This window comes from Protopterus annectens, chromosome 8.part0 (genome assembly GCF_019279795.1).
Source record: "Protopterus annectens isolate FY-2018-M chromosome 8.part0, PAN1.0, whole genome shotgun sequence".
Classification (NCBI taxonomy): domain Eukaryota; kingdom Metazoa; phylum Chordata; order Ceratodontiformes; family Protopteridae; genus Protopterus; species Protopterus annectens.
This window is the reverse complement of record NC_056741.1, coordinates 1,389,410,613-1,389,436,575: the sequence shown is the minus strand read 5'-3', so window position 1 is coordinate 1,389,436,575 and position 25,963 is coordinate 1,389,410,613. Positions and strand designations below refer to the sequence as shown.

The window sequence follows — 25,963 nt, the reverse complement described above, 5'->3', positions numbered from 1 at the left end:
TCAGGTTTGCAATAGACACCAAACCTTTTCATTCTGGGTACTTAGCAAATGTAAATGAATAAAATAAAGCAGCAACATTCTAAACAGAAAGCATGTATTTTTGGGTCTATATTATAACATCGAAGTCTTAAAACTTCAAATGTTATATCGAACCATTTTGATCGAAAGACTATAACATTGAACACTCAGAATAGCAAATTTTTTTCCCAGGGAAAAAATTTCCTGTTCCGACAAACATACACACAACACAAGCACACCAAAATAAATAATCCACACACATAAACTTCACAAAACCCTACACTAAACCATACATACACTACTAGCTATCTACTTACCTTAACACAACCCTAACCCTAAAGTCCGTAACTACCGCACACTCACCTTACCCGCTCCCTAACCCTAAGGTCCCAAACTATCGCACACTCACCTTACCCGCTCCCTAACCCTAAAGTCCCTATCACACACTCACATTACCCGCTCCCTAACCCAAGGTCCCTATCGCACACTCACCTTACCCGCTCCCTAACCCTAAGGTCCCTATCACACACTCACCTTACCCGCTCCCTAACCCTAAGGTCCCTAACTATCACACACTCACCTTAACCCGATCTGTTCGCACACTTACCTTAACCCGGTCCGTAACCTTCGCTCCACAGTCGAGGAAATAGCGAAGCTGCAGAAACAACCCACCTAATACTTTCCCTAGGAAAGTATTCGATATTCTGCTGCTTCGCTATCTTCAGCGTTCGGTGCATAGGGTTCGATATTATAACATTGGAAGTTTTAAGACTTCGATGTTATAATATAGACCCGTATTTTCTGACTATCTTTAACATGTATTGTAAATGATTTTATAAGTCCCTGTTGTGAAGAAAAAATACTGTAGTAATTAAAATGTGCAGCACAATAAACATTCATCTTCTAGCAGACTTTATGGTATTATTTACAGTACATTAAAATGAGATAAAGAGACTTTGAATAATACTTTACCATATACAACTGATAAGATAATTACAAGACTAAACATTATGTTATACTATTAATATAATTACCATCTTCAAAATTGTTTTTGTGCAACAAGGAAAATAATACTTTCAAAATCAGAATGAGTATTCGTAGCCCTGTCAGGGCCAGGCATGATATCTACTTTCTGTATAATATAGTTATTCTCATTCAGTACTTTAATTAGAAATTCCTTGTCAAAGTAAAGACATGAAAATTTTCGACTGCCAACCATATAGAAAGTATCATTCAGTGCTGCAGTTATTATGAGACTTCCCCCTGGCTTCAACAACGTACTTATGTTTTTTATAGCATTGTGATATGTCTCTTTGTCCTTGCAAGCTGCCTCCAAGCACAGTGATGTCATTAGGCAATCAACTGGTTCAACACAAACAGGGTGCAGTGGGTTGCAAGAAGTGACATCGCATTTCAAAGCTCGCTTGAGTCGTTGTCTCAGCTTTTCCTGTTTCTCAGTCCATGACACTCTACAAAGAGGTAGAAATAGACAATGAAAACTATGGTACTGGCATTTTGGGAAAATGTGTAACGATTTCTAAAAATCTTAAGGACACCTCTGCTGATTACAGGGGTTCTGCAGTCCTTCACCATTTTGAACAGTCACCATTCACTTTGTTAAATGGAAAACTAATCTAATTGTGACATTTGCATTTAACAATTAATTTGTTAGCTGTTTTTTATTTGCAAGGACCTTAGAATTTTCTTTAATGCAGCCTCAGATAAAAAAAACGTGGACAAAAGATCATTACCGTTATTCATTATTGTTATTCATAATAGCATTTTCCATGTTCTTGGTATTATAAATGTATATCAAAATGAGTGCGTATCTTGTAAGTTCTGCTATGCTGCTCTAAGGAGAAGCACATCCTTCTTGTTGACCCTGTAGAAGGTTGAGTAAATAGACTACAACCTAATGATTAGTTCACAGAAGTCAATGCAGCTGTTTTTGAATGATTGCTTGTTTGTTATATGTGACAATAATAGGCAAGAGACTGAAAAAAGCAGTTGGAACAATGAGCTAACAGAATACCAGGGCTGTTCGTCCACCACATGCTGGATAAAGGGCCACTGTCTTTGCCTGAAGCTGGGATGTGCTTCATACTAAAGATGTAGCAAAGGTAAATTAAAGACAATCCTGACTGATATTTAAAAGGGTAAATATAAACTAATAGCTAATAATGATGAATTCAAATGGACAATGAAGTTGATGAGATACCAAATGCCCACCCAGATGCTACACTGACACTGCAGGAAGAAAATAAAGTAAGATGGAGCAAAACATTAGTCTAGAGGCAACATCTGCAATGCTGAAGGCAAAGCAAGCTTTTCGAGAGGACTGGGTTTGGAAAAACAATATTCCTGTGATTGTGGTACTGGGGAAAGAAGACAGTGTGCAATGTGTTGTATTTACAAAGATTATTTTGGCAGAGTAGAACTGTTTCCACACAAATTGTATTAAAAGTGAAACATCACACAGAGTATTTTGGCCACTGGTAACAGAGAGGTAAACAGAGAGTGGTTTGAACCTGGATACTGGTTTTATGAAACACTACAGCTATTAAGAACTTTTTTCCCACTGAGCAGCTAACAGGGCAGACAAATAAGGTGCACTGAATATAACAAACGTTTCTTATCCTAGTAATGCATAATTTTATGATAAAACAACTCTGAATCCAATCCAAAATAATAACTAAAATTACTTGGGTTTGTGTTTTGGCACCTGTGCTTATTGACAAGAGAGTAGTTATCATCACATAGTAACACTCTAGTCAGAACACTAGTAACTATAAGCTTAACAGTCCATGAGGCCTTCATATTGAGATAGTTTAACTGGATAATAAAACTTTGTTCAGTGCTGCTGCTCTTTTCATAGGTTCATAGGAGGTTACTAGGCTATTGTCCCCAGGGCCTTTTACGACTAGCCATGTTATACTCTTGTTCCCTTATTAACCAAGTTGTATGTCTATATTTGCAGTGTGAATCTATAGTCAACACCAACTGGACCTAGGGATGCACATTTACTACCAAATGTATCGTACTGAGGCAAATTATATTTTACTGTAATATTTCTGGTCTTCAATCACTTAAACAAGCATGAACAGGTTGTTCTTACACCGTTTGCAGTCAGTATTTGAGATCTGAAGAGTCTCCAGATGCTCAATTTAATATTTTTCTTATTTACAATGATTATAATGAGGCACATAGGCCACACTTTCTGATTTCATCAAGAGCAGTGAATTTAAGTTATTATCATGTATCCTTCTAGTCTCTAGTATTTTCTCCTATCACAGCTCACTTACTTTTCAGTATAATATCCTCTGGTGATCTTCATGTTAATGAAAACAAAACACTTAAATATTTATTAAAACGTGTGAATCCTGTAACTGGCAGTGATATTGCAGATATTAATATAATAAAATACAACCAAAGAAAAGCAGGAAAAATAACGACAAAGACCACTGAATAACAAACAGTTTATAAAATACTTAGCGCCTCGGCTTATACAACCTTCAAAGAGTAAAGACATCACAAAACACAGTTTGCTTACATACAATATACATAATTAGTAAAAACTGAATGAATTAATTAACCAATGAATTCAAATCACATACTTCCAATTACATTCCTTATTGAGCCCGAAAGGCTCCAATGTACCATACTTTAAAATATAAAAAGGGTTTCCTTCTTTAGAAGTTTATTTTTTAAATTAATACATTCCCCTATGCCAACTTGTAATTGTTCCAAAACACATCCCCTCAAAGACTCGGGGTTAGAATCATGTGCCACCATAAAGTGACTACCAAGGGTGCTTTCTAATTTTTTATTTCTTATATCCCTACTATGTTCCTGTAGGCGGACCCTGAAACTTCCATACGTTTCCCCTATGTAGAACATATCACAACCACACCTCAACGCATACACAACCCCCTCAGTATTACAATTATACCTATCTCTAGCTCTAAATTTTAGGCAATTAATATAGGAAAAGGAACTCACTACATACTGGCAAATGGAACAACCATCACATCGAATAATACCATTATATAAATCCAAACTTTGATTAATACTTACATCTGGTGGATAAAAATAATTATGGACCAATATATCTGATAAATTCCTAGCTCTTTTATATGATATGTTAACAAACTTACATAATATAGAATTCAGAATTTTATCCTTTAGAAGCATAGGCCACAAATGTCGCACCTGCTTTACAATTTCCTCAGTTATGACGTTGAAAGTAGTCACAAAGAAAACTTCGACGAGTATCACCAACAGCCTTTTTTGCATACACTTTCCCACTCTTCGAAATATTGGAAATATCCACATGAAAATTTGTTTCATATCTTAAATTCATTATTTTATGCTTGGCTTCACTAACCACCTCAGCATCATAACCTCTCTTAATGAACATATCTTCTGCTTTCAATATTTCTCTGTCAAATAGGCTATTCAAGCTACATAACCTATGTATTCTAAGAAATTCATTATAAGGCAATACCTTACCAAATGTTTAGGATGACAATTACTCCCATGCAAAAATACATTTCTGTAGTCAAATTTTCTATGAAGACTAGCTGTAAACCCATCCAAACTTATATCCAAAAAATTCACTTGAGAGCCAAGCTGCATTCCATCAAATCGCAAGCCCATATTATTAGACTGTAAATCATTTACAAACTTAAGAGCCGCTTTTTGACTTCCTTCACATAAAAAAATAAGATCTTCAATAAACCTAAAATATAAAATAACTTGTGATCTAAAAAAGTATGTCTATAAACAAAATCATCCTCAAGCTTGACCATAACTAAGTTCGCATCCATGGGGGCAAAAGCCGCCCCCATGGCAGTACCCTGTAGTTGCTAAAAGATGTCACCATTAAACATAAAAAAATTATTCTTCAAACAAAACATCACTAAATCAATCAAAAAATAAGACGTGGGAGAGTCCCCTAAAAAAAATAAAACAAAGCTTGAATGCCTACATTGTGTTTTATGTTATTATAAAGACTTTTAACATCCAAACCTAACCAAAACATGTCAGTATTCCAAACTTTCCCCATGATTTTACTCAAAAAGTATTGACTGTCTCTAATATATGAGACAGTGTTAATAACATATTTTTTCAGGTGTTCATGTAGCAAAACGCTGATATTCTTCAAAAAATATCTTTGTTCGGAGACTATAGTTCGACCGCTGATATTAACAAGGCCTTTATGTGTTTTAGGAAGACAGTAAAAAACTGTTTTAGAGCAGTTATCCAGACTAAATTTCTTCTCCACATCTTTAGATGTAAAATACCCCAGCCGTAAATCTTTATCTAACAAAAGTTGATACTCTAATGGCTTCAAAATAATCAGAAACATCACATTTCCTATAAATTTCCATGTTATTCAAATGTGCATAGCACGTCTAAATATTGAGTGTAATGCATAACTACTATCTGGTTGCCCTTATCTGATGGCTTAGCCACCCATCTTTTATCATTACCAAATTCCAATAGGGCCAACCACTGCTGTTTAGTTAAATTAAAACATACTCTAGACATGTTCTTAATACAATGCCAATATAATTGTTCCACCTCAATGTTTAGTGTGGAAAAATATCCTTGTATGGTGTTATTCAAAAAAGGGGAAATAAAGGAACTTTTAACAGAAATGGCGTCAGTATCTAGCTTACAATAAGCACTGATTACGGCCCTCAAACAAATCTTCCTGTGACGAAAAACATGAATGAAAAGATTCTTCTGCACTATCATCATTATCATGTATGGCATAACCACCCTCCTGATTAAAATAGTACATTAGATGCAATTTCCTGCTGAATGAGAACATTTCACTTTTAAGCACATGTAATCTGGGTAAAGCAGTTGGTATAAATTTGAGACCAAGACGTAACACAGACATAACAGCACCAGAAATTTCACAATTAGACAAACTGACTATTTGTAAATCACTATTAACATCATTAATACCAGCGTTTCCTTTTGTTATACTGTCCTTTTTTGTTGTAATTCTTCTGCTGGCCCCACACATTGTGACCTCATTTTCTGTTGTTAGAGTCAAATTTTGTGGAACTTGAGCTCTGAAAGCGTTTTTGCAGGTCATCTAGATTTTGTGCCTTAGGCAATTCCAGAAACTGTTCATCACCACCTTCAGCCCCCACATTAATTTCTGCTTCCTCCAAAGTAGCAAAAGAGACTGAGGTGGAGGCAGAAACATTTTTGCCATGACCATTATCGCTCCTACTTCTGGACGACAACCTACTGCTTCTGTGTTTCCATAGGAACAACTTATCAAGATTATAGTCTTTTATATCTCTGTTTATCTTATAGTTTTTTGCTCCACTATCTCATGTTCAAACTCCACAAGTCTAGTATTAATTTCTTCAAGCATGTTAGTCAAAAGTTTGTCAAGTTCAGCACTCCCAGTCCAATCTCCTCCTTGAGTCCTTGTTTCTTTAATTCATCCCTACTCAATCAATATACGCACTCATTCTATGGAGCACTGATGGGCTGACTAAATCCATCTCTTCCAAAAATGAATATCCTCTGCATTCCCCTCATCAAACAGGGTTATAGGTGTCCTATATGCTCGCAAACCTCTCGGAGTGATATTGAGCTCCATATATCGTTGCAAATAGAGAATATTAATATGGGTGCTCGCTTCTTTCTGCACTAAGTTCTCCAACTTGTCTCTCAAATTCAGAATTTCTGCAGACAAAACAGCCATAGTCGTAGAGCCTAGTGTCTGGGAAGGATTAACAAAGCTGCGTTCATGCTCAACCATAAAACGATCCCAGGCAGTAACCAAACTCTGAACAGCCAAATTAGCAACACCAGATGAATTCGAAACACCAACTGCTTCCATAGTCCTAGAACCTCTCTAATTCAACTGTAGAACAAATTGTTCAGTGGTTCTTTGACTGCCATCAACCATATCATCCCTAAAGGGACGAGGCAGATTATTAGCAGAATCTGTGGCCATCCAAAAAACAAAAATAAAATACAACCAAAGAAAAGCAACAAAAATAATGACAAACACCACTGAATACCAAACACAGTTTATAAAATACTTAGCACCTCGGCTTACACAGCCTTCAAAGAGTAAAGACATCACAAAACACAGTTTGCTTAAATACAATATACATAATTAGTAAAAACTTAATTAATTAATTAACCAATGAATTCAAATTACATACTTCCAATTACATTCCTTATTGAGCCTGAAATGCTCCGGGTTTAACCTTCTTATTTTAAAGTATGGTACATTGGAGCCTTTTGGGCTCAATAAGGAATGTAATTGGAAGTATGTGGTGCAGAAGGATGTCGGTTCTATTCTCACATAACATGGATAAATTGTTAACACTGCAGTGCAGCATAAGGGGGGAGCTGCACTCCTGAGTGTGTCTTTCTTCAAATGAGATGTTAAACCGAGCCCCATCTGCTTGAGATAGTGGCACCTCAGGGGGATGTAAAACATCCTATGGCACCTACCCAAAAGACTTGTGGTGTTTTCATTAACACAACATAAGCAAAATGTTATACACACATTTACAAAATATACATATTTACAGGTTCATATCTACACATTCCTATATACCCTCAGCATTATTATTTAATAACTGGTCCCCCACTCCTTCTTCCACAGGCATACTCTTAATTTTTTCACAATATATCAGCCAAAATCTATTTCCCATTAAAAGGTTTATTCAGTCTGTCATTCCAAATAACCCATATAATGTAAAATGAATTCTTATTTACCCTTCTTATATATTCTTTCTTCTTGTTTTTAGAATATCTATGCATAATGACATTCATATCTGTATTGTTTATGTCATTAGTATTCTCAAAATATTTTTCTTCACACAACTTTTTCTAAAGTTTAACCACTCTTTTACATTTAAAAAATGGTCTCTTGTCTCTTCCTTTCCACTAAATTTCCCCTTACAGGTAGCTTATTTATTATCAGTCTCCATAGGAAATCCTGGCACTCTTAATCTTAGTATATTACTTTTACTTTACTTTAATAGCTTGTATCACCTCTTCTGATAAAATTTCCTATGGTTTTACATAATAATATTGTTTCATCACATTATTATACCACATCATTCTATTTTTCTCTATATCAACGTTTTTCATTTACCATGCTAAGTTTTTTTCTTGATAATTTTAATTTTATTCATTTTTATTGAACATTTTTAATTTCTTCATTTATATAATATTTAAGTATTTTTCTTATTCTCATCATCTCCCAATTTTTTGTACTTATATACAAATCTTCTCAATATTACTTTGCTACTCTCTTGTTTTACCTACTTAAATAGTGTATAAAGTTTAAAGAAGTAGAATAAACAAATGGATTTAATAACCCCATTCCACTTCATCGTAATTCATATGCAGCATAACTCTTTTCAGAGTGTCACCCTGAACCCCATATGAAAAAAAACATTAATTGCACAATTTCTTTTTATATTTTCCTGGTATCATATAAGAATTTGATATATATATGTTATTTTTCCCATTAAAACATAATTCACCGTATGAACTTTTTTTCTTCAATGCTAATCTACAAGTCTTCCACTTAAGACATATTTCTTTAAATTACTTTTATCAGACTTTCCCATTGACTCATAACTGCATAATTTCCCCTAAATGTTATCCCTAGCAAAGATATTTCCTTTATTTGAAAAATACACCCTTTCAATTTTCACCTCACTCAAACCCTTATTTTTATATCTTTATTCAAGGTCATTTGCATTTCATTTAAAAATCCATTCAGACAAACAACACTTTCCTCATCCATATTTTATTCTTTGCAGCCAGAACTATATCATCTGCATTTGTCAAAACCACTAGAAACACCACTTACTTTTGCATCACATACCTAGCATCTTTCATTTTATAAGCAACTTCACATTCATTACTAATGCAAACAATATCTCACTCAAGGGACATCCTTATCATATACCATAATTCATACATACTTCTTTATTCAGCTACTCATTCACTAACATTCTCATACTGCTGCGTTGATATGCTGTCATACACACACTTCTAATTTTATTAACTATTCCTTACTTTTTTATACCATCTTGCAATGCATCATGTCGTACTGCATCAAATGTCCTTCTACTATCACCTATCATAACTTTCAAATCTTCCCTTTACTTTCAATATACCCCCGGATTCATGAAGCTCGGCGCAAGGCCAGTGTAAGGCTTGCGCCGGCCGTGCAGTGTACAAATGGCGTAGCAGCGCCACATGCATAGTAATGAGTGTGCGCTGCAACCACAACCACGTGCATAGGGCACGTGCGCGAGTCCAGGGAGCCTAACTAGGTTGTGCTCGGAGGCGTGGCCAAGTCGGCAGGCGATGAGCAACCTAAAGTGCTGACTCTTACAGGCCGCCTGCAATAGTAACCGCACCTACCAGTGTCTGTGGATAATGAAACATATGCAAAGTATGCTACATAGTACCCGTCCACACAAAATGGAGAACCAAAACATAAATGCATGACATACAAAATGTTCCCGTTCATGGAACACATGATACTTAGAATACTGTGTCCATTACGTATTGCACTGTCAGCAGTCATACCCAGTGGAGGTGTACTGCATCATGTCAGCGCGCTGCAAATACACACGACCAGCCCCATGGGCATGGTCACCAGCAGTCCCACAGTGGTAGTGATAGTACACAGCCGGGCAGTCATGGCCATATAACAACCATAAAGAAACTAGATATCCCAAACACACACAAATATATGTATAGTAAAATGTGCTATACACAGCAACGTAACTGTCACATACACATAGGATGGCATATGCCGAATCGGAATATCCAGAAGCAGAACCCATGCATGCAAATGTAATACACAACAACCCCTTCATAGCACGTAACCCGCACCCATGTCCGAATGTCCACCTAATCCAGCTAGCAGCCATGCGCAGCTGCACACCTACACAGAGCGGGTATACCCCATATGTAGTAGGAAGTATTGTCCTAGGCAGTGACAGGCTTGCAAATATGTACCCCACATATGTCAACATCCCATCCCAGGTACTGAAATCCAAATGGCTGCATGTGAATGTGTCAGCAGAATGTGTACATCCCGCGTGTGGTTACTGACCTGTCGAAACCCCATAGGTGTTCACACGCCACGGTGTCCATAACTGTACACATCCGGACAAAGCAGTATGTGTAGCCACGGTACTGATGAGTAGCTATGCAGACATGCCAAACATAATACACAGGGTGGAACAGCTGTCCACCAAGCAGGCCACCCCAGCAGGGTTGCCACATGTACAGATTGTCAAGGTGGGACATCACTCGTAGATATGTGTGGATTTGCATGGTAAAACACCCACGGCCAATGCAAAGGATAGAATAACACATATATGCCAGAATGAAAGGTTATTGCATAGCATGTGAATAGCTTAAGCTATCCAATATAATAGTCATGTGTACCAGATATAAAATGCCTGTAACATGCAAGTAGTAATGAAGGTAATAAATACACTACTGTGTTAATATCACAGGACATATGGCTTGTGTCAAGTGTTGACGCAGGACACAAATGTCCATAATGGGGCCTCCCCCGCAAAGAGGAACAAGTGCTAACCCTACCCCCCACTGAAGTATCGGCAGTATAAATACAACCCAATGACACACCAACACCACCGTCCAACCCATGACAGTAACAAAAGCTGGACAAAGACTAACACGATGCGTGCACAAATAGGGACACATGTAATCAGTGCTCTCACAAGCTTCTACAGCCCACTGAATAATAGTATGTACATACGCATGAAATGCTGCGACGGATGTGTGGTAGTCCCCAGTATCACAGAGGTACGTACACATATACACTGTAACCAACCGTCACATATGTTCACTGTAACACAGCATACCTGCAGGTAATACATAGTTCAGTCATGTGCTATATAACTATCCACGTATGAATGACTACAGGGAATAGACAATTGTGAATGGGAACAACGCATAACATGGAATATGTATGATAACTAGCACCACCCACATCATTGTATGCCAACAGCATAAGGTATTGTCGGTTGTCCAAACACCCGTGTCTGTAAACACAGATTGAATATTATAGCAATAACCCATGCCTGGGTGTGGGTAATGCTGGATATACCCACGGTGTCGCCCTCGGGACCAAACAAAGCCAACCGTGGGTAAATACAGCATCACCTACACCCAGAAGTGGGTTATTGCTATCATACCATGACATCATGTAAGAACATAAACTATTAATTCCCTTACATAATGGCATAGTATAATGCCTGTCTGCTGCCCTTCCGCAGATGTCTGGCATCCGCGGCAGTGCTGATGTACTGCGCGCCTGTGCAGTACATCACAGCTGTGGGCAAAAGCAACGGGAGAAAGCAAGATCTCCGTCGCTTAGTTGTAGTGTTTCGCTATGTTACATGGGTTTAACATAGCGAGACAGCTTTAAAATAAGCAACGGAGATGTCCGTTGCTAATTTTAAAACTGTCTCGCTATGTTAAACCCAGTTAACATAGCAAAACACCACAAAAAAGAAACGGAGAGCTTGATTTCCCCATTGCTTTCTTTTAAAACCTGTCTCGCTATGTTAAATGTGTTTAGCATAGCGAGACAGCTTTAAAGTAAGCAACGGACATCTCCGTTGCTTATTTAAAGCTGTTCCGCTATGTTAAACCCACCTAACATAGCGAGACAGGTTTTAAATATCGAGTTATACTAATGGAAAAAGGTCCGGGCGACCGGACTGTCTTCCATTAGTATAACTCGATTTACAACGGGCACGCTGGCCAATCAGCGTGCACGGTATGGAATAATGGGGGGTCATGGTATAATAAACATGGACAAACCGTGCCCATGTGCCTCGTCTGACATTCCTACACGGTCAGGGCAGTGCTGTACACTAGGCGGACAAGACCAATCCCAGAGCACCACAGGAACACCCTGACAATTAAAGACCTGCATGCATTGGGACTATAAGCCTTTGTGTTCTGAATATCCCTGCGGTTACGCCATATGCATCCTGGGTCAAGAGCATTAGGGAATAGGGAATGTGTAACATGTAGTACCACACTTTTCCCAGCAGGAGAATGGATGCCTGTGACGTAAGTGAGTGCGGGGGGGTGGGAATATGTTAATGTAGCTATGTACCATGGGTATGCATATAAATGAGACAGAACACCAAACATGTAGTGGTCACAGCAACCGGCCAACGTGAATGCAGTCCCGTTTGAATTACGAGTATAGAACATATAAATGTGAACGTGTAACTAATGTGTCTGTGCCGCAAAGACAGTTACATATGTAAAGGTGAAAGTGTGTTTTGCATACGTCTGTTAACCGGATCAGAGATATGTTACTGGTACTGTCACAACTAATACAGGCCACGTAAGCACAAAGACACAGTAAACATATGTAACCCAGAATATGGATATGCATGTGCGCCTGCGCGTAACCCACAATAAGGAAATGCAAGTGCGCCTGTGCGTGTGTGATCCTCTCACAGCAGAGTAAATTAATGCTGTTTCCCCCACGTTAGTTATACACGTCTCAAAACTGTCAGCCTCTGAAAGTATGGAACCGGACAATGCCATGCAAAGTACTGGTACAAATAGTGAGAAACACAAGATATGTGCTAAAACAAACATAGAAAGTGGATAGAATAACGGGTGTGTTAGTAGCAGGGATTGACGAAGGGTATGCATCCGTAACCTGAACTACTTGTCAGAAGGTGCCACCGTAAGTCTCAAATGAAATGCCAGCAAATTGCCAGATAGACACCGGTCAATGTAAAACACACCTAAGATAAAGGGTCAACCATCCGTACACTCTGCCAGTAGCTGTACAGTGGGAAGGTATGGTATGGGTATAGATGTGTGTACACAGGTAATCCACAGACATTAACAAAGCAAGGTATGAAACGAGGAGTTTACATGTATATATGTACACACAACAGACCTATGTCCCATATATATGACACATGGATATAAATATGCCAAGTAATAGCTAATATGGGTAGTCAAACAGACATCCACGAATGGGGAATATGCAGCAGCAGTCAAAATCATTGGCCAGAAAGTGACAGTCCAGCAAGTTCTACACTTTAAACATGCATATTGGTGTCCATTGTAGGACTCCAAAAAGTTATCCATTCGCAGTACCTGCAACGATTGATGCAAACGAAGTGACAGACGCATATACAAATCAGCTGTATATGCACTAAAAGCAGGTGCAAGGGTGATGACACATGTGTCCATGAAATGCAGGACGTATGCACAGATATCCCTAGAGTGGGGAGTGCATAAAAGTGCGTCCACATTGCAGTACCGCACACATTAACCATGTGTAATGTGTACCGTAGAGGGTTGCAGGCATGGGAACCTGGGTATGCAGAAATGGGCCTAGGTGTTGTTTGGCAGAGATTTCGTAGGCCCACCCCGTGGGAGGGATGTGGGTATAGCACATGCCTTTATTCTCAATAATGGTGCAAAGCATCCACTGGATAGTGCGGAAAGCAAGTTGGAAATATGTACAGCCCTATATTAGTGTCCTGTAGGCGATTCCCATGGATGGACATGCGTACGACCAAGATGGTACCCATAGCTGGAAAACTGTCAGAATAACACAGCTGCAGTAAGGCATAGTACAGGAAATACAGATAGGGACTACATTATAAATACCCCATACAAACTCAGACCGTTGTGCGAATACTGGCGTAGCCATGAATACGGATGTTATGAGTGTCACTAATCATGCAATGGAAATAGCGGTCACTATCATCTACCGCACAGTCCGTAATGCCTAGACAGCAATCAGCCAGAAAGGCACATCACTATGTGAAATGTAACAAGGGCAAAGGCCAAACGTCAGAGCGTGTACACATAATGACAACAGGTCAAGGGTATGAAGGAGCTAACCTGTCCGAAATACATGTACTGAACTGGTGATATTAGGCGGACAGGTGAGAAGAAAGACAGCAGGACAAATGGGCAAACATGTATAAGTCATACCCCGGAAAATGTGAATGACAACATATGCCCTGCGAAGGTCAATGTGGAAGGTAATTAGACACAAAGGTGAAGTGTCCCCCAGGGTGTCATGAAGTGTCAACATAACAATTACCAGATCCCCATAGTCGTACGTGAGCCCCGCCACTGACGGAAAGTGCAAATACAAAGCACACATATGGTACATGAAAGAACAATTAGTGTGGATAAGCAGATGTAGACCTGTGTGAGGAATACAGCTGTCTGTGTGGGTGTGTCGTGCAAATACAAAGTAATGCCATGTGGGCTGTCATGCCGCCATACACTGTGTGTGTATTGTAGTCAGACAGTAGGTATGTTGTATCAGACACATACTCTGCAACTGTACAGATGTACGCAGACTGTGTAGAGGTATGCCTCATATGTTTGCTGTGTTCCACGTAACAGTAACAGTCCGGCACCCTCATGATAACTGACGACATGCCAAATCAGACAGAAATGCCATACTCATGCATAACATATCACTGTGCTCACTAGCAATGTTTCTAAGAGCAACATGTCATTACTGGCCCTGAGTGTCCCACTATCACATAAGGCCTTGTCCAGATATACGCTCCTTGAGGTGGAGTGTTATGAACAGAAACAGATACATGTGTGTGGAAACATTATTATCCACTGCAAGATGATGAAATGTGCTGCAGTAGGAACTGCAGTACTGTCCGCAGGTATGTGCTGAAATGCAAATTAAACAGCAGTCTACATGAATTACCTATATTGGCGACACCTGCACAGATGATTATAGTGGGACATACACACGACCATGCACACAGCTCAGATAGACATACACACATCATAAACAGGCAATGATACACAAAGTCTATGGCATGTAAAGTGACAGTACAGCAAGGATAGCTGTCTGCCAAGATATACAGCGGATGTCTGTAAGGGCGTGTAACACCTCCTGGAACACGGACGTTGCATGGACAATGTTCGGATTTGCATCATACCACATTGCTATGTGTAAGCTGTGCAAATATGCGATACATGGGACAGACAGCTGTCCATGCAAGAGCAGCGCTATGGGCATAAAATATGTATATATACATACATCGAGAGAGATACAGACAGACACATGTGGCAAGGCCGGTAGTGGAACCTACACATCACTACCCTATCACACCACAGCATGACGCATGTAGAGAACACGCTACGGAGGTCGCTAACCACAGCAGACACACAGGCAGTCCACTAGGTGCGTCTCAACATCCGCAAACACAGAGACGTCAGCAGGATATATGTGTGTTGCGAAGCACCTAAAACCATAACCTACGAACCCATGCGGCTGGGAGCATAGACACACACACACATCTGGCAGGCATGGGAATTGACCTTACACCTACCTACCCTATCGCACGACAGTATGACATAATTACAGAATGCGCTACTCAGATTACTGAGCACAGCACTGTCAGAGGCATACTTCTAGGTGGGCGACATCATCCGCAAAGGAATAGACACTGATAGCAAATGTATGTGTTGTGAGGCGTCTAAAAGCATCACTGTCTCCAGAGGCAGCTGGAAACACACACACACACATGCACTTGGAAGGGCCGGGAGTTGAACCTACACCTACCTGCATGAACACACTACAGCATGATGCATTTACAGAATGCGCTACCGAGATTACTGAGCACAGCACTGTCAGAGGCATACTTTTAGGTGGGTGACATCATCCGCAAAGGAATAGACGCCGATAGCAAATGTATGTGTTGTGAGGCGTCTAAAAGCATCACTGTCTCCGGAGGCAGCTGGAAACACACACGCACTTGGAAGGACTGGGAGTTGAACCTACACCTACCTACATGAACACACTACAGCATGATGCATTTACAGAATGAGCTACCAAGATTACTGAGCACAGCACTGTCAGAGGCATACTTCTAGGTGGGTGACATCATCCGCAAAGGCAAGGATGCCGATAGGGAATGAATACAGAGTGAGCAGTCACACAGCATGTTACTATCCCAAGGTGGACGTACAGTAACACGGCAGTGCTGCACTCGGGAATACTAACTATCTACGGAGCACTACATCACAAAATGGATATGGGCTGCACTACAGACAGTACACCCTTTGAGAGAGCAACCAGTGTGTTTGATGTAGGCATCCATTGTGGCATAGCAACTACATATAATTCGCCTGGATGGCCACCATGGCTATGCAGGATGTCAATGTCCATGGCTACACACCTAGTATCAGACGTCGGTGCCAAATGTACTGTGTGTCCATGACTGGCATACTGGGCATGCTCACACACTTAGCCTTTGCAAAGTGCAAACATGCATGCACATGGAGTGTAATCATGAAAGGGCAGAGTGTGGAACGTACTGTGTGTCCACCCACACAACAGCAAACCGGGCATGCTCACACACTTAGCGTTTGCTAAGGGGAAACATACATGCACACGGGGTATAATCACAGAACGGCGGAGTGTGCAATGTACTGTGTGTCCATCTACACAACTGCTTACTGGGCATGCCCACACACTTAGCATTTGCTACGCGCCGTCCAGCATGCAGACGGAGTGTACACACAGAAGGCATACACATGGAGTGTAATCATGGAAGGGCAGAGTGTGGAATGTACTGTGTGTCCACCTACACAACAGCAAACTGGGCATGCTCACACACTTAGCAGTTGCAAAGGGGAAACATGCATGCACACGGGTATAATCACAGAAGGGCACAGTGTGCAATGTACAGTGTGTCCATCTACACAACTGCTTACTGGGCATGCTCACATACTTAGCATTTGCTACGCGACGTCCAGCATGCAGACGGAGTGTACACACAGCAGGTCACAGTAAGGTAAACCTGTCCACACGCACAGGGTGGTCACACATGCAGTTACTCGTACACACACAGATGACATCACAGGTGTCACGGGTGCAGGTCAAACATGTACACACTGCAGTGAACACCTTAGCTGTCATGCCAGCACCATGTCATTGGTGCAGCAGTAAGCCTCACTGTCCAACAGCATGTGACATATGTCCACAGGTCTGTATAGCAGTGTACACCAGTTGTGCAGAGTACACATGTACTAACAATGATCCAACATGTGTGATGTAGTCCACCCATATCAGTATACATGGACAGGTCGGCTCCACACATACCACGGCCCTGACACAGCTGTGACACATGACTGCTGCTGTACCACAATGAACAAACATCTGGATATGTCATACATGTGATTGTCTGGATGTGTGCATGGACTGCACACATGACACATACAAAGCCTGTGATGTACCACATGCATAACACTGGCATACGCAGTGCTACACACATGAATGGAAGGTGGACCCATGTCTGTGGAATGCTCCCACTACAGGGTGTAGCAGTGTTGACTGGGACACATACCCTTGTATTGTTCGCCTGTGACAGCTGTGATACCATACCACAGTCCATGTTGTATGTATGTCAACACACATGTCAAAAAGTAGCAATGCATACACACATGGCAACAGGAGACACATGTGACATGTGTACTGTGCATGGAGCAGCCATGCATGAGCATTGGCCGATGCCCATAACATAGTTGCAATAACCTACCACATGCATACCCATCATAGGGGCCGTTATACGGTGGCATAGAAACAGCATGTATGGAGGTATGTGTGTACATAATGTGTTTAAACACCTGTCTGCATGCATGTGTGCAGGTGGTGGCTCACAGTTGTGTCACACACCATCCTACCCTGCCATGTGCATACAGTATGCTATATCGCTGTTACATGACAGTGCTGACATAATGCATACCCAGCGGTCAGGTGTTATCGACTGTATGTCACATGGCAACTGTAACACCTACCACCCCCCCAAGTGCATATATCAGCACATCTGCCGGATACAGTGTTGGTACACATAATGCACTACATACCACTGCATGCCTGCACACGTATCATATGGCGGGTGTAGTATTCCCAGCACTGACATGTGTGCATGACTGTGTGCCCATGTATGCCACATATCGGGGGGAATATGTCCCACATGCTACACATCCCTGTACACCATAGTAGAGATCTGTACATACCTCAGTGTGGGGAGCATGCATTTGGATGGTGCAGTACATGCAACACGTTGTCTCTCTGTGTACACATGTGTGGTCACCACAATGTGTGTGTGTCTACATGTTTGTATGTCTGCTGCTTGGTGTGAGGGTGTATGCTAATATACTGTTGTGAACGAACACGTACCACACATGGTGACTATCCTGTAATGGTGCTGCCTTGCACAACCCTGTCAATGCCATAGGTGTGAGGCATACTGTCTACCTGTACAAGTCCGCTCCCTGTGACATGGCGTGTGGGTGCATAGTATTGTGAGTGTGCTGACCACACAGGCAGGTGTCCCCATCTGCACACTATGGGGTGTGCGTCATAGTGGTGTACACCCCACGATTGAGACCATGTTCCTGTACTGTTACAGGGTCCTACTGCTGCACAGTGTGCCCCACAGCTGACAGGTGACACCTGAAGTCAGTGGCCATCACGCTGTGTATGACACCTGCACCATGTCACCATACCTGTAGTGTGTCCTGCTATGTATGTGACGTCTCTGTCCAGTGTAGCCTGTGGCACCGACCACATGCATCAGGTGCAGTATATGTGCAGACATGTGTGTCATGTAGGTGTCCAGGCAGGTTGCGGGTACATGTAGTATGCTGATATTGCCAGATGTGCCTGTGAGTAATCCACAGCTACACGTGGGGGACCGATAATGGTGCTCCCTGTAGGCACATGCGAGTACACCATAGGAGGGATTCAGGGTATCAGAACCAACATGGTGCTACACATGTAACCGCCATACATACCGTGAACACATCACAATGCATGCTGCACCTGCACTACATGGTATGTCTGCTGCATGTTGACAGTACACAACCCACGTCACATACGCATCTGTCAGTATTCATACACAACCACTGCAACATACACATCCCACGCTATACATACACAGGTATCACATATGCATCTGTCAGTATTCATACACAACCACTGCAACATACACATCCCACACTATGCATACACAGGTATCACATACGCATCTGTCAGTATTCATACACAACCACTGCAACATACACATCCCACGCTATGCATACACAGGTATCACATATGCATCTGTCAGTATTCATACACAACCACTGCAACATACACATCCCACGCTATGCATACACAGGTATCACATACGCATCTGCCAGTATTCATACACAACCACTGCAACATACACATCCCACGCTATGCATACACAGGTATCACATACACCTCTCACTATCCTGTCCACCATGTGCATCAGAATATATTTGCATAACCCTGCAATGATAGTGTGGATGACAGGGATGCGGCAGAGGCTTCATCATATGCACAGGGTGATATGTTTGCCAGGGGCATAGGCTGCACCAATGGATAACATCATGTGTGTGTGTAAGGGCCGTGGGTTTACTGGACATGTCTGTGCAGAATGCATGTGGATGTGGTGGAGCCCTACAGTTGTGTCTGCTGTGTGTGGGTATGTGTGTACACAGTTCAGCCATATGTGATGCCTACACGGGGTATAATTGACAGCCTCAGACTGTACAGTGCAGGTTGTACAGCTCACTGTGTCCATCCACGGCCATGTGACCTGTGCCTACCTGGGGTTGCACGGGCACTACCGGGTGGAGGTACAGAGTGGCTACTGTCCGATGACACATGTCCGCTGGAACCGTGTCCATGATGGGACTGGCCAGGGCCACGTCCACGTGGCCTGCTGTGTCCTGGTGTGGACAGTGCAGCACCAGCTGCACTGCTACTGCTACCGGCACTATGTGAGTGGGCATGAGAGGTGGCCTACGCCCACGTGTCCTACGCCTCACCCCTACCAGGTGTTCCAGCACAGACAGCTCACGCTCGCAGATTGCCATGCCTTGGTCGAGGATTCCAACCATTTCACCTAATCGCCTATCCAGTACATTAGCAATCTGCTGTTGAGCATTTGCCAATGACTGGATGTTGTCATTCAGGGTACGGATTGCAGCCCTCTGCAGCCTCTGCCCTTCTTGGTTCTGCCGTTCTGCATGTGCCTGTGCCGCCATTACAGTCTGGAACATGCGTCTGGTGATACCAGCTGCTGCGCCCTGTGCTGCAGGTGCATGTCTGCCAGAGGTCCTCCTATGAGCAGCACCAGCCACATGCCTGTGTGGCACATCACCAGTCATTACACTGGCAACATGTTGTGTAGTCACACCTTCTGTAGCCACCACACATTCCTGTTCAATGCCAACAGATGCTGACTGTCCTTCCTCTATGGGCAACGGTGATGTGGTATGTGTTGGCATCAGAACCATGTAAAGGGAAGAGGGGACATAGGTGGGATGGTAACCAATGGCACAGATTCCGCCCCTGATAACCCTGCCTGTACCTCATGCATATGGTCATCACCGCTAGTATCTGTGGGGACACTAACATCAGATGGATCGCAGGAGGGTAACACACCTACACCACCTGTGAATGCAAAGACATACTGTAAGGTACATTACACACAGACACACACACACAGACACACACAGACACACCATGCATGTGATATTTCAGATGGCATGCAGCATTCCTGCACTACAGCACAGGGAATGCAGCTCAGACATTAATAGTGTTAGTATGCATACCACCCTGGGGTGCACACTACATCAAGCAGGTGTCATATCAGTAGGCATGCAGTACACACAATCATGGTAATTTGCATGCATCACCGTGATACACCATGTGGCCACGGTTAACAGTACACATGGCTGACGTTACCTTGACATGTAATCCGCTGACATGTGCAGTAACATGTATACATGTTTGACACAATGGTGTCCTGACACATGCACAGCATCATAATGGGCCTCACAGTGCAGTGTTGTGTGTACAGCCTACAGATAGAATGCATGTTTAGCAAATGTGTATGTGCAGGTGTGGTTAGTGTGAGCCGTGTACATAGCTATACAGTGTGGAGTACAGGCACTGTGCCATTGCATGGCAACATGACGCATGTATGTTGCTGTGCAATGCATAACATGGACGTATTGCATTGCCATGACTGCAACACAGTCATGCTGTTCCACAGATCGTATATGGTAGACATCGGTGACACCTCCGGTGGCTGCAGACAGGCATTCTGGTTGTCCGGTGTAACACATCAAATGTACAAGTGGTCCACTATGGCTATGATTGCACTATGTGTGGACAATGTGCAATGGGGTCTATCCACAACAGACGTACTGTGTGGCAACATGCCTGAGGCTATCACCCATGGCCATGTGTGAACGGTTGTTGGACAATTGTGTGTGATGGGCATCTTGTACACATGTCTGTGGTGTCCCATGTGACATACACCCATACATGTCAGAGGTGTCACAATCTACAGGGCTATGCAGACAACAGTGTGGATGTGTGTTATGTCGGGTGTAGGTCATGTGATGGTGTGACAATATTGCGGACAGAACACCACAAGCTTGGGACATGTCGGGTGGCGTGTCACAATGTGTGCACACAATGCAGGGGCATATGTCACAATGGTGACACCTGTGTGCTGCCCAGATCACTGCTCACTGTGTGGTACTGTGTGCGTACCACAAATGTTGTTCCAATGCATACTACATATGCATCCATTGTAGAACACCTCCACCGTTGTATGCATAGCTGACCGCACATATCACATTGACAGGTACTGTGGTTTCATGCTGGTGTATACTAATGGTGTATCTATTGCACATGGGTGGCATGTGTGTGTGTCTGGTGGTGCAACCTGTATAACGTGACTGGAACAAAACCCGGGTGTGCATGTTATACCTGGCCACATGGCAAATAACTCTACACTGTAACATGCCTGATACTGACAACAGTCTCACCTGTGACGGACCCATGTCTGTGCGACACGCCAGAGGTACCTGTATAGGGGCGACACAACAGTATAAACATTATCCATGACTGTATGACAGCCACAGTTCGCACTGTGCATGTGAACACATGTACCTGTGTGATAGCATATGGTATGCACACGTCTGCATACACAACGTAGCATACTATAGTATGCAGCTTGTGTGCCCATATACCTGGCATGTGTTGTTACTTTACATGATGTACAGTGACACCTGCAACTACAGTGGATATCATACTCATATGCAGGACTGACTTACCAGACAACTCCAGGCTCATTGGTTGGGAGACACCCACCTCCACGATGGTGGCTAGTGTTTCCACATGCTATTCCCTGGGTGTCCCCAGACTGGCTAGTAGCTCCTCTGTGTGTGTGAGTGGGGACTGGGTTGGTGGCCCACCACCTGTTCCACCTTGTTCTCTGGTGATTGCAGTGGCACACTGTTTCGCATGCCGTATCAGGTCCGTGCAGTGTCTGCATACCTGCTGGTAGGTGCGGTTGTTGCCACCCACGTTATTCACCCTCCTGCGTATATCCTGCCACAGGTCATCCCGCTGCTGAGCATGCTGTGGCACATGGCTGAACAGCACGTCATAGTTGTCATGGAGCAATGGTATGATGACATCATCCTCCTGGGGGCTGAAGGCTGGGAGCCATGAACGTGGCATTATCTGTAAGACATAATGATGGTGACAGGTCACATTCACACTGATGTACTGGCATACCGCTGAACATACATTGCTATGACATGTACGACATCTGCACAGTAATCTCTGAGAAGCATCATGACACTGACACAGCTGACGTGTTACTGTCACACCTGTCACACCGTTATGCAGTGGATATCATATCTCTGTGTCAACTCATCACAGTGTACATACTCCATGTAGATGGTAACTTGCTGTGGACATGTGTACTTGCCTGCACCTGTGTTCTTACCAATCTGCACTTGGCCCGATGTGTCCACAGTACTACTATTCACCTGGATGCTGTGTATATGTCACATAGCATCAGACGCAGCCATTATGGACATCAGCAGTGACACTGCACACATACACATGGACACCTGTACATGCATGTGTTTTGCCATATACATCTACTCAGCATTGTACGGGTGTTGAACATCCTGCCATGGCTCGCCTGTATTGCACATGTGATACACATGGGACAATGTCTATTCATATGACATTTGCATGGATGGGCAAACATAGCATGTGCGCGCATGTTGTACACGCTGTCACACAGCAATTGTGACACCACAGGGTGCATCAGTGCCACATTACTGATCCAGTCGGTTGATAGTGCATGTACCATGTGGCCATCGCACCATATATGACTGTGGCGACACGTGCAGCCTTGATGGATAGGGTTGCATGGTATGGCAGGGTATATCACATATATGGCACAGGGATGTGTCCAGCCTGTGGAATACCAGTATTAGGACGGTGGCTGTCCATTCCATATGTCATTCATATGGGTATATGGACATGTTGCATGTCCATCATCATGGTGTGGACAATTTCCTTCTGCAAGGTAGGCAGCATGCTGCATGGTGGAGGTGTGTATTGTGCATGCTGGTCGCACATCCATGCATAAACATTACCCCTAACAGGTGCTATGTGCTGTACTATTGTTCAACACAGTGCTGTATATGCCCGCACGGTGATATCCCGTGCACATGGATGGTACCCCGACCTGACATGGGTACCTCATATGTCTACATCCAGTGCCTGCTGTCACCACCATGTCAGCGGGTGCACCAAACAGCACCATCCCTTCCACAGTGACCATGGTGTTGGGCACAGCCTAGGTATTCATTTATGGGGACGGGGATGTTCACATAGCGGTGGCAATGCTGGTATCATCCATCAGACCGTACACTTATGACACACACCTCACACACACAGCCCATTCAGTATGTTGTTCGCAACACTGACACAGCTATACTGCTAGGTCAGGTCCATTCCCAGCCGTACATACACAGATGCATAACATTTCTCTCTGTGGCATGGGCTACAATGACAGTGGTGTTCAACACATACTGTGTTCGACTGTAGCTGGCGCTGATGTTCTGTGCACATGTCAACACATTAACCCTGTTCTACTGTAGCCGGCGTTGATGTGCTGTGCACATGTCAATGCTGCACATTGTGTTGATGTCTGTCTGTCAACAGGCCACTGGTGAAACACGCAAAGGTATTTGTAATCAAATATACATGCCGCCCTGTACAGCTGTACTGCTAACATCTCAGGTGCTAATGTGTCATGGACATGCACACCTTACCCGGAAAGGTGATAGTTCATTGCCACCCTTACTCATCACCGCTTGTGGGTTGCTATTATCCAACACCCTATTTGTATTGTACGGTCAAGCTATGCACCTGTGCAGGACATGTGAGCATGTAATGTGCTACTGATTACCTTTGCACCCATTGCACAACATGTCACACAGGTATGCTGGCAGTCATACACTTCGCAGCTTGCTCAAGGTACATCAGGTGTTGTACACACTTAACACACATATCCTGTGGGACATGGTCGTATGTACAGGCATGTCCAACCGTCACGTGCCAGTGCTACCCCTATATGATGGATATGTCGTACATGTGGCAATACAGCAACTGTCACATGTACTCATGCAATGCTCCCCTACCAACGTACAGCGGTACTGCCTGTGGGAGATGTGCTTCTGCATCCATGCTGTGCCCATAGCTGTCAGTTGTACATCATTACATGCAACGTACCTCATTTGGTGTTCTAACAGGTGCATATTCATCAAGGTTCCACATTGGAAGGGCCTGTCACACATTCATTGTTGTACACGGTTTACATGCCAGCCATGGCTTACTAGATGGGAATCATAGTAATTCATTGGGATATCATATTTATACATTAGAGCAGCATATTTCAGCCATCATATACCCTTCCTAGTTGACACTGTTAGTCAGCCAGTAGTAGGTGTTCTACGATCTGCACATTAGTCACACAGTACGAGGGCTACTGTTACCCATTCTGGGGACAGGGTGCTGACAGCTGTGGATGGGAGTGATGCTGTCGACAACCATGACTGCACCTGACGGTCACGTCTGGATGTGTAACATTCACATCACACACCTACCATCACGTAGTACCACATCGTCTACAACAATGGACATTCCTGCAAGAACAACATATGCAATATGTCTGTATAACCACTGTAGGCACCACTGGTGGCCCCCAGCATGGCAGCCAACATCACCAGTGTATATCCCGCAGACTCATGGGTTACAACATTCACAACACACCAGTCATGGATGACTCTGTTGTGAATCACAATGCAGTTCCACACATCATGTTACACAAGGCATCATGCACTGAGATGTTGCGGATGGGTGAACACCTCTGGAACCCAACATACGCATACATGACACATCACCTGGTACAATATATCTCTCATACATCATGTTATTGTGACTGCCCTGTGATGGCAATACACAGACTACGTGTACTGGGACATGCAATGGCTCCCCGGTGTTATAGCCCTCTGGGTGTGTGTCTAGCCATGGTGTACATTCGGCAGTGGTCTGGACACAGGAACACTGTACATTGACCTACTGTGTCACTGCAACAGTTGCCTATGCTCCTGCTGTTATTGTACAGGCATGTGGTATCTGCCCACTATGACAGTCCAAGTCAAACACAATGCTGTGGCACGCATGACCTGCAGCCATCGGCCTGGGGTGCACAGCACACATGTACATCTTCACATGCTATACTGCCTCTCTGGCAGTTTCACATAACTGTCACCGGCAGGGCTGTAACTGGCAGGCACGGCATGGGGTCATGTGGAACAATGCTTGCATCTTCCACTGTGATGCACACATGTGAGGCACACACACTATTGCACCGCTCACATATCTCTGCAGTGACTGGGACCTGCCTCCATGCTCTGCACAGAACACCTGCGATTACGGATTGTACACGGACCGTACCTT

General features: G+C 43.1%; 1 protein-coding gene across 1 annotated transcript in view; it reads right to left on the bottom strand.

The window, feature by feature from the left end:
* Window positions 1–913: 913 nt before the first annotated feature.
* Window positions 914–25,963, bottom strand: part of LOC122809452 (nicotinamide N-methyltransferase-like) — a 130,608-nt gene continuing 105,558 nt past the window's right edge. The window contains exon 3 of the mRNA XM_044080972.1: window positions 914–1,487. Coding sequence (XP_043936907.1) covers window positions 1,058–1,487 — 430 coding nt within the window. The 3' untranslated portion in view covers window positions 914–1,057. The remainder of the gene's footprint in view (window positions 1,488–25,963) is intronic.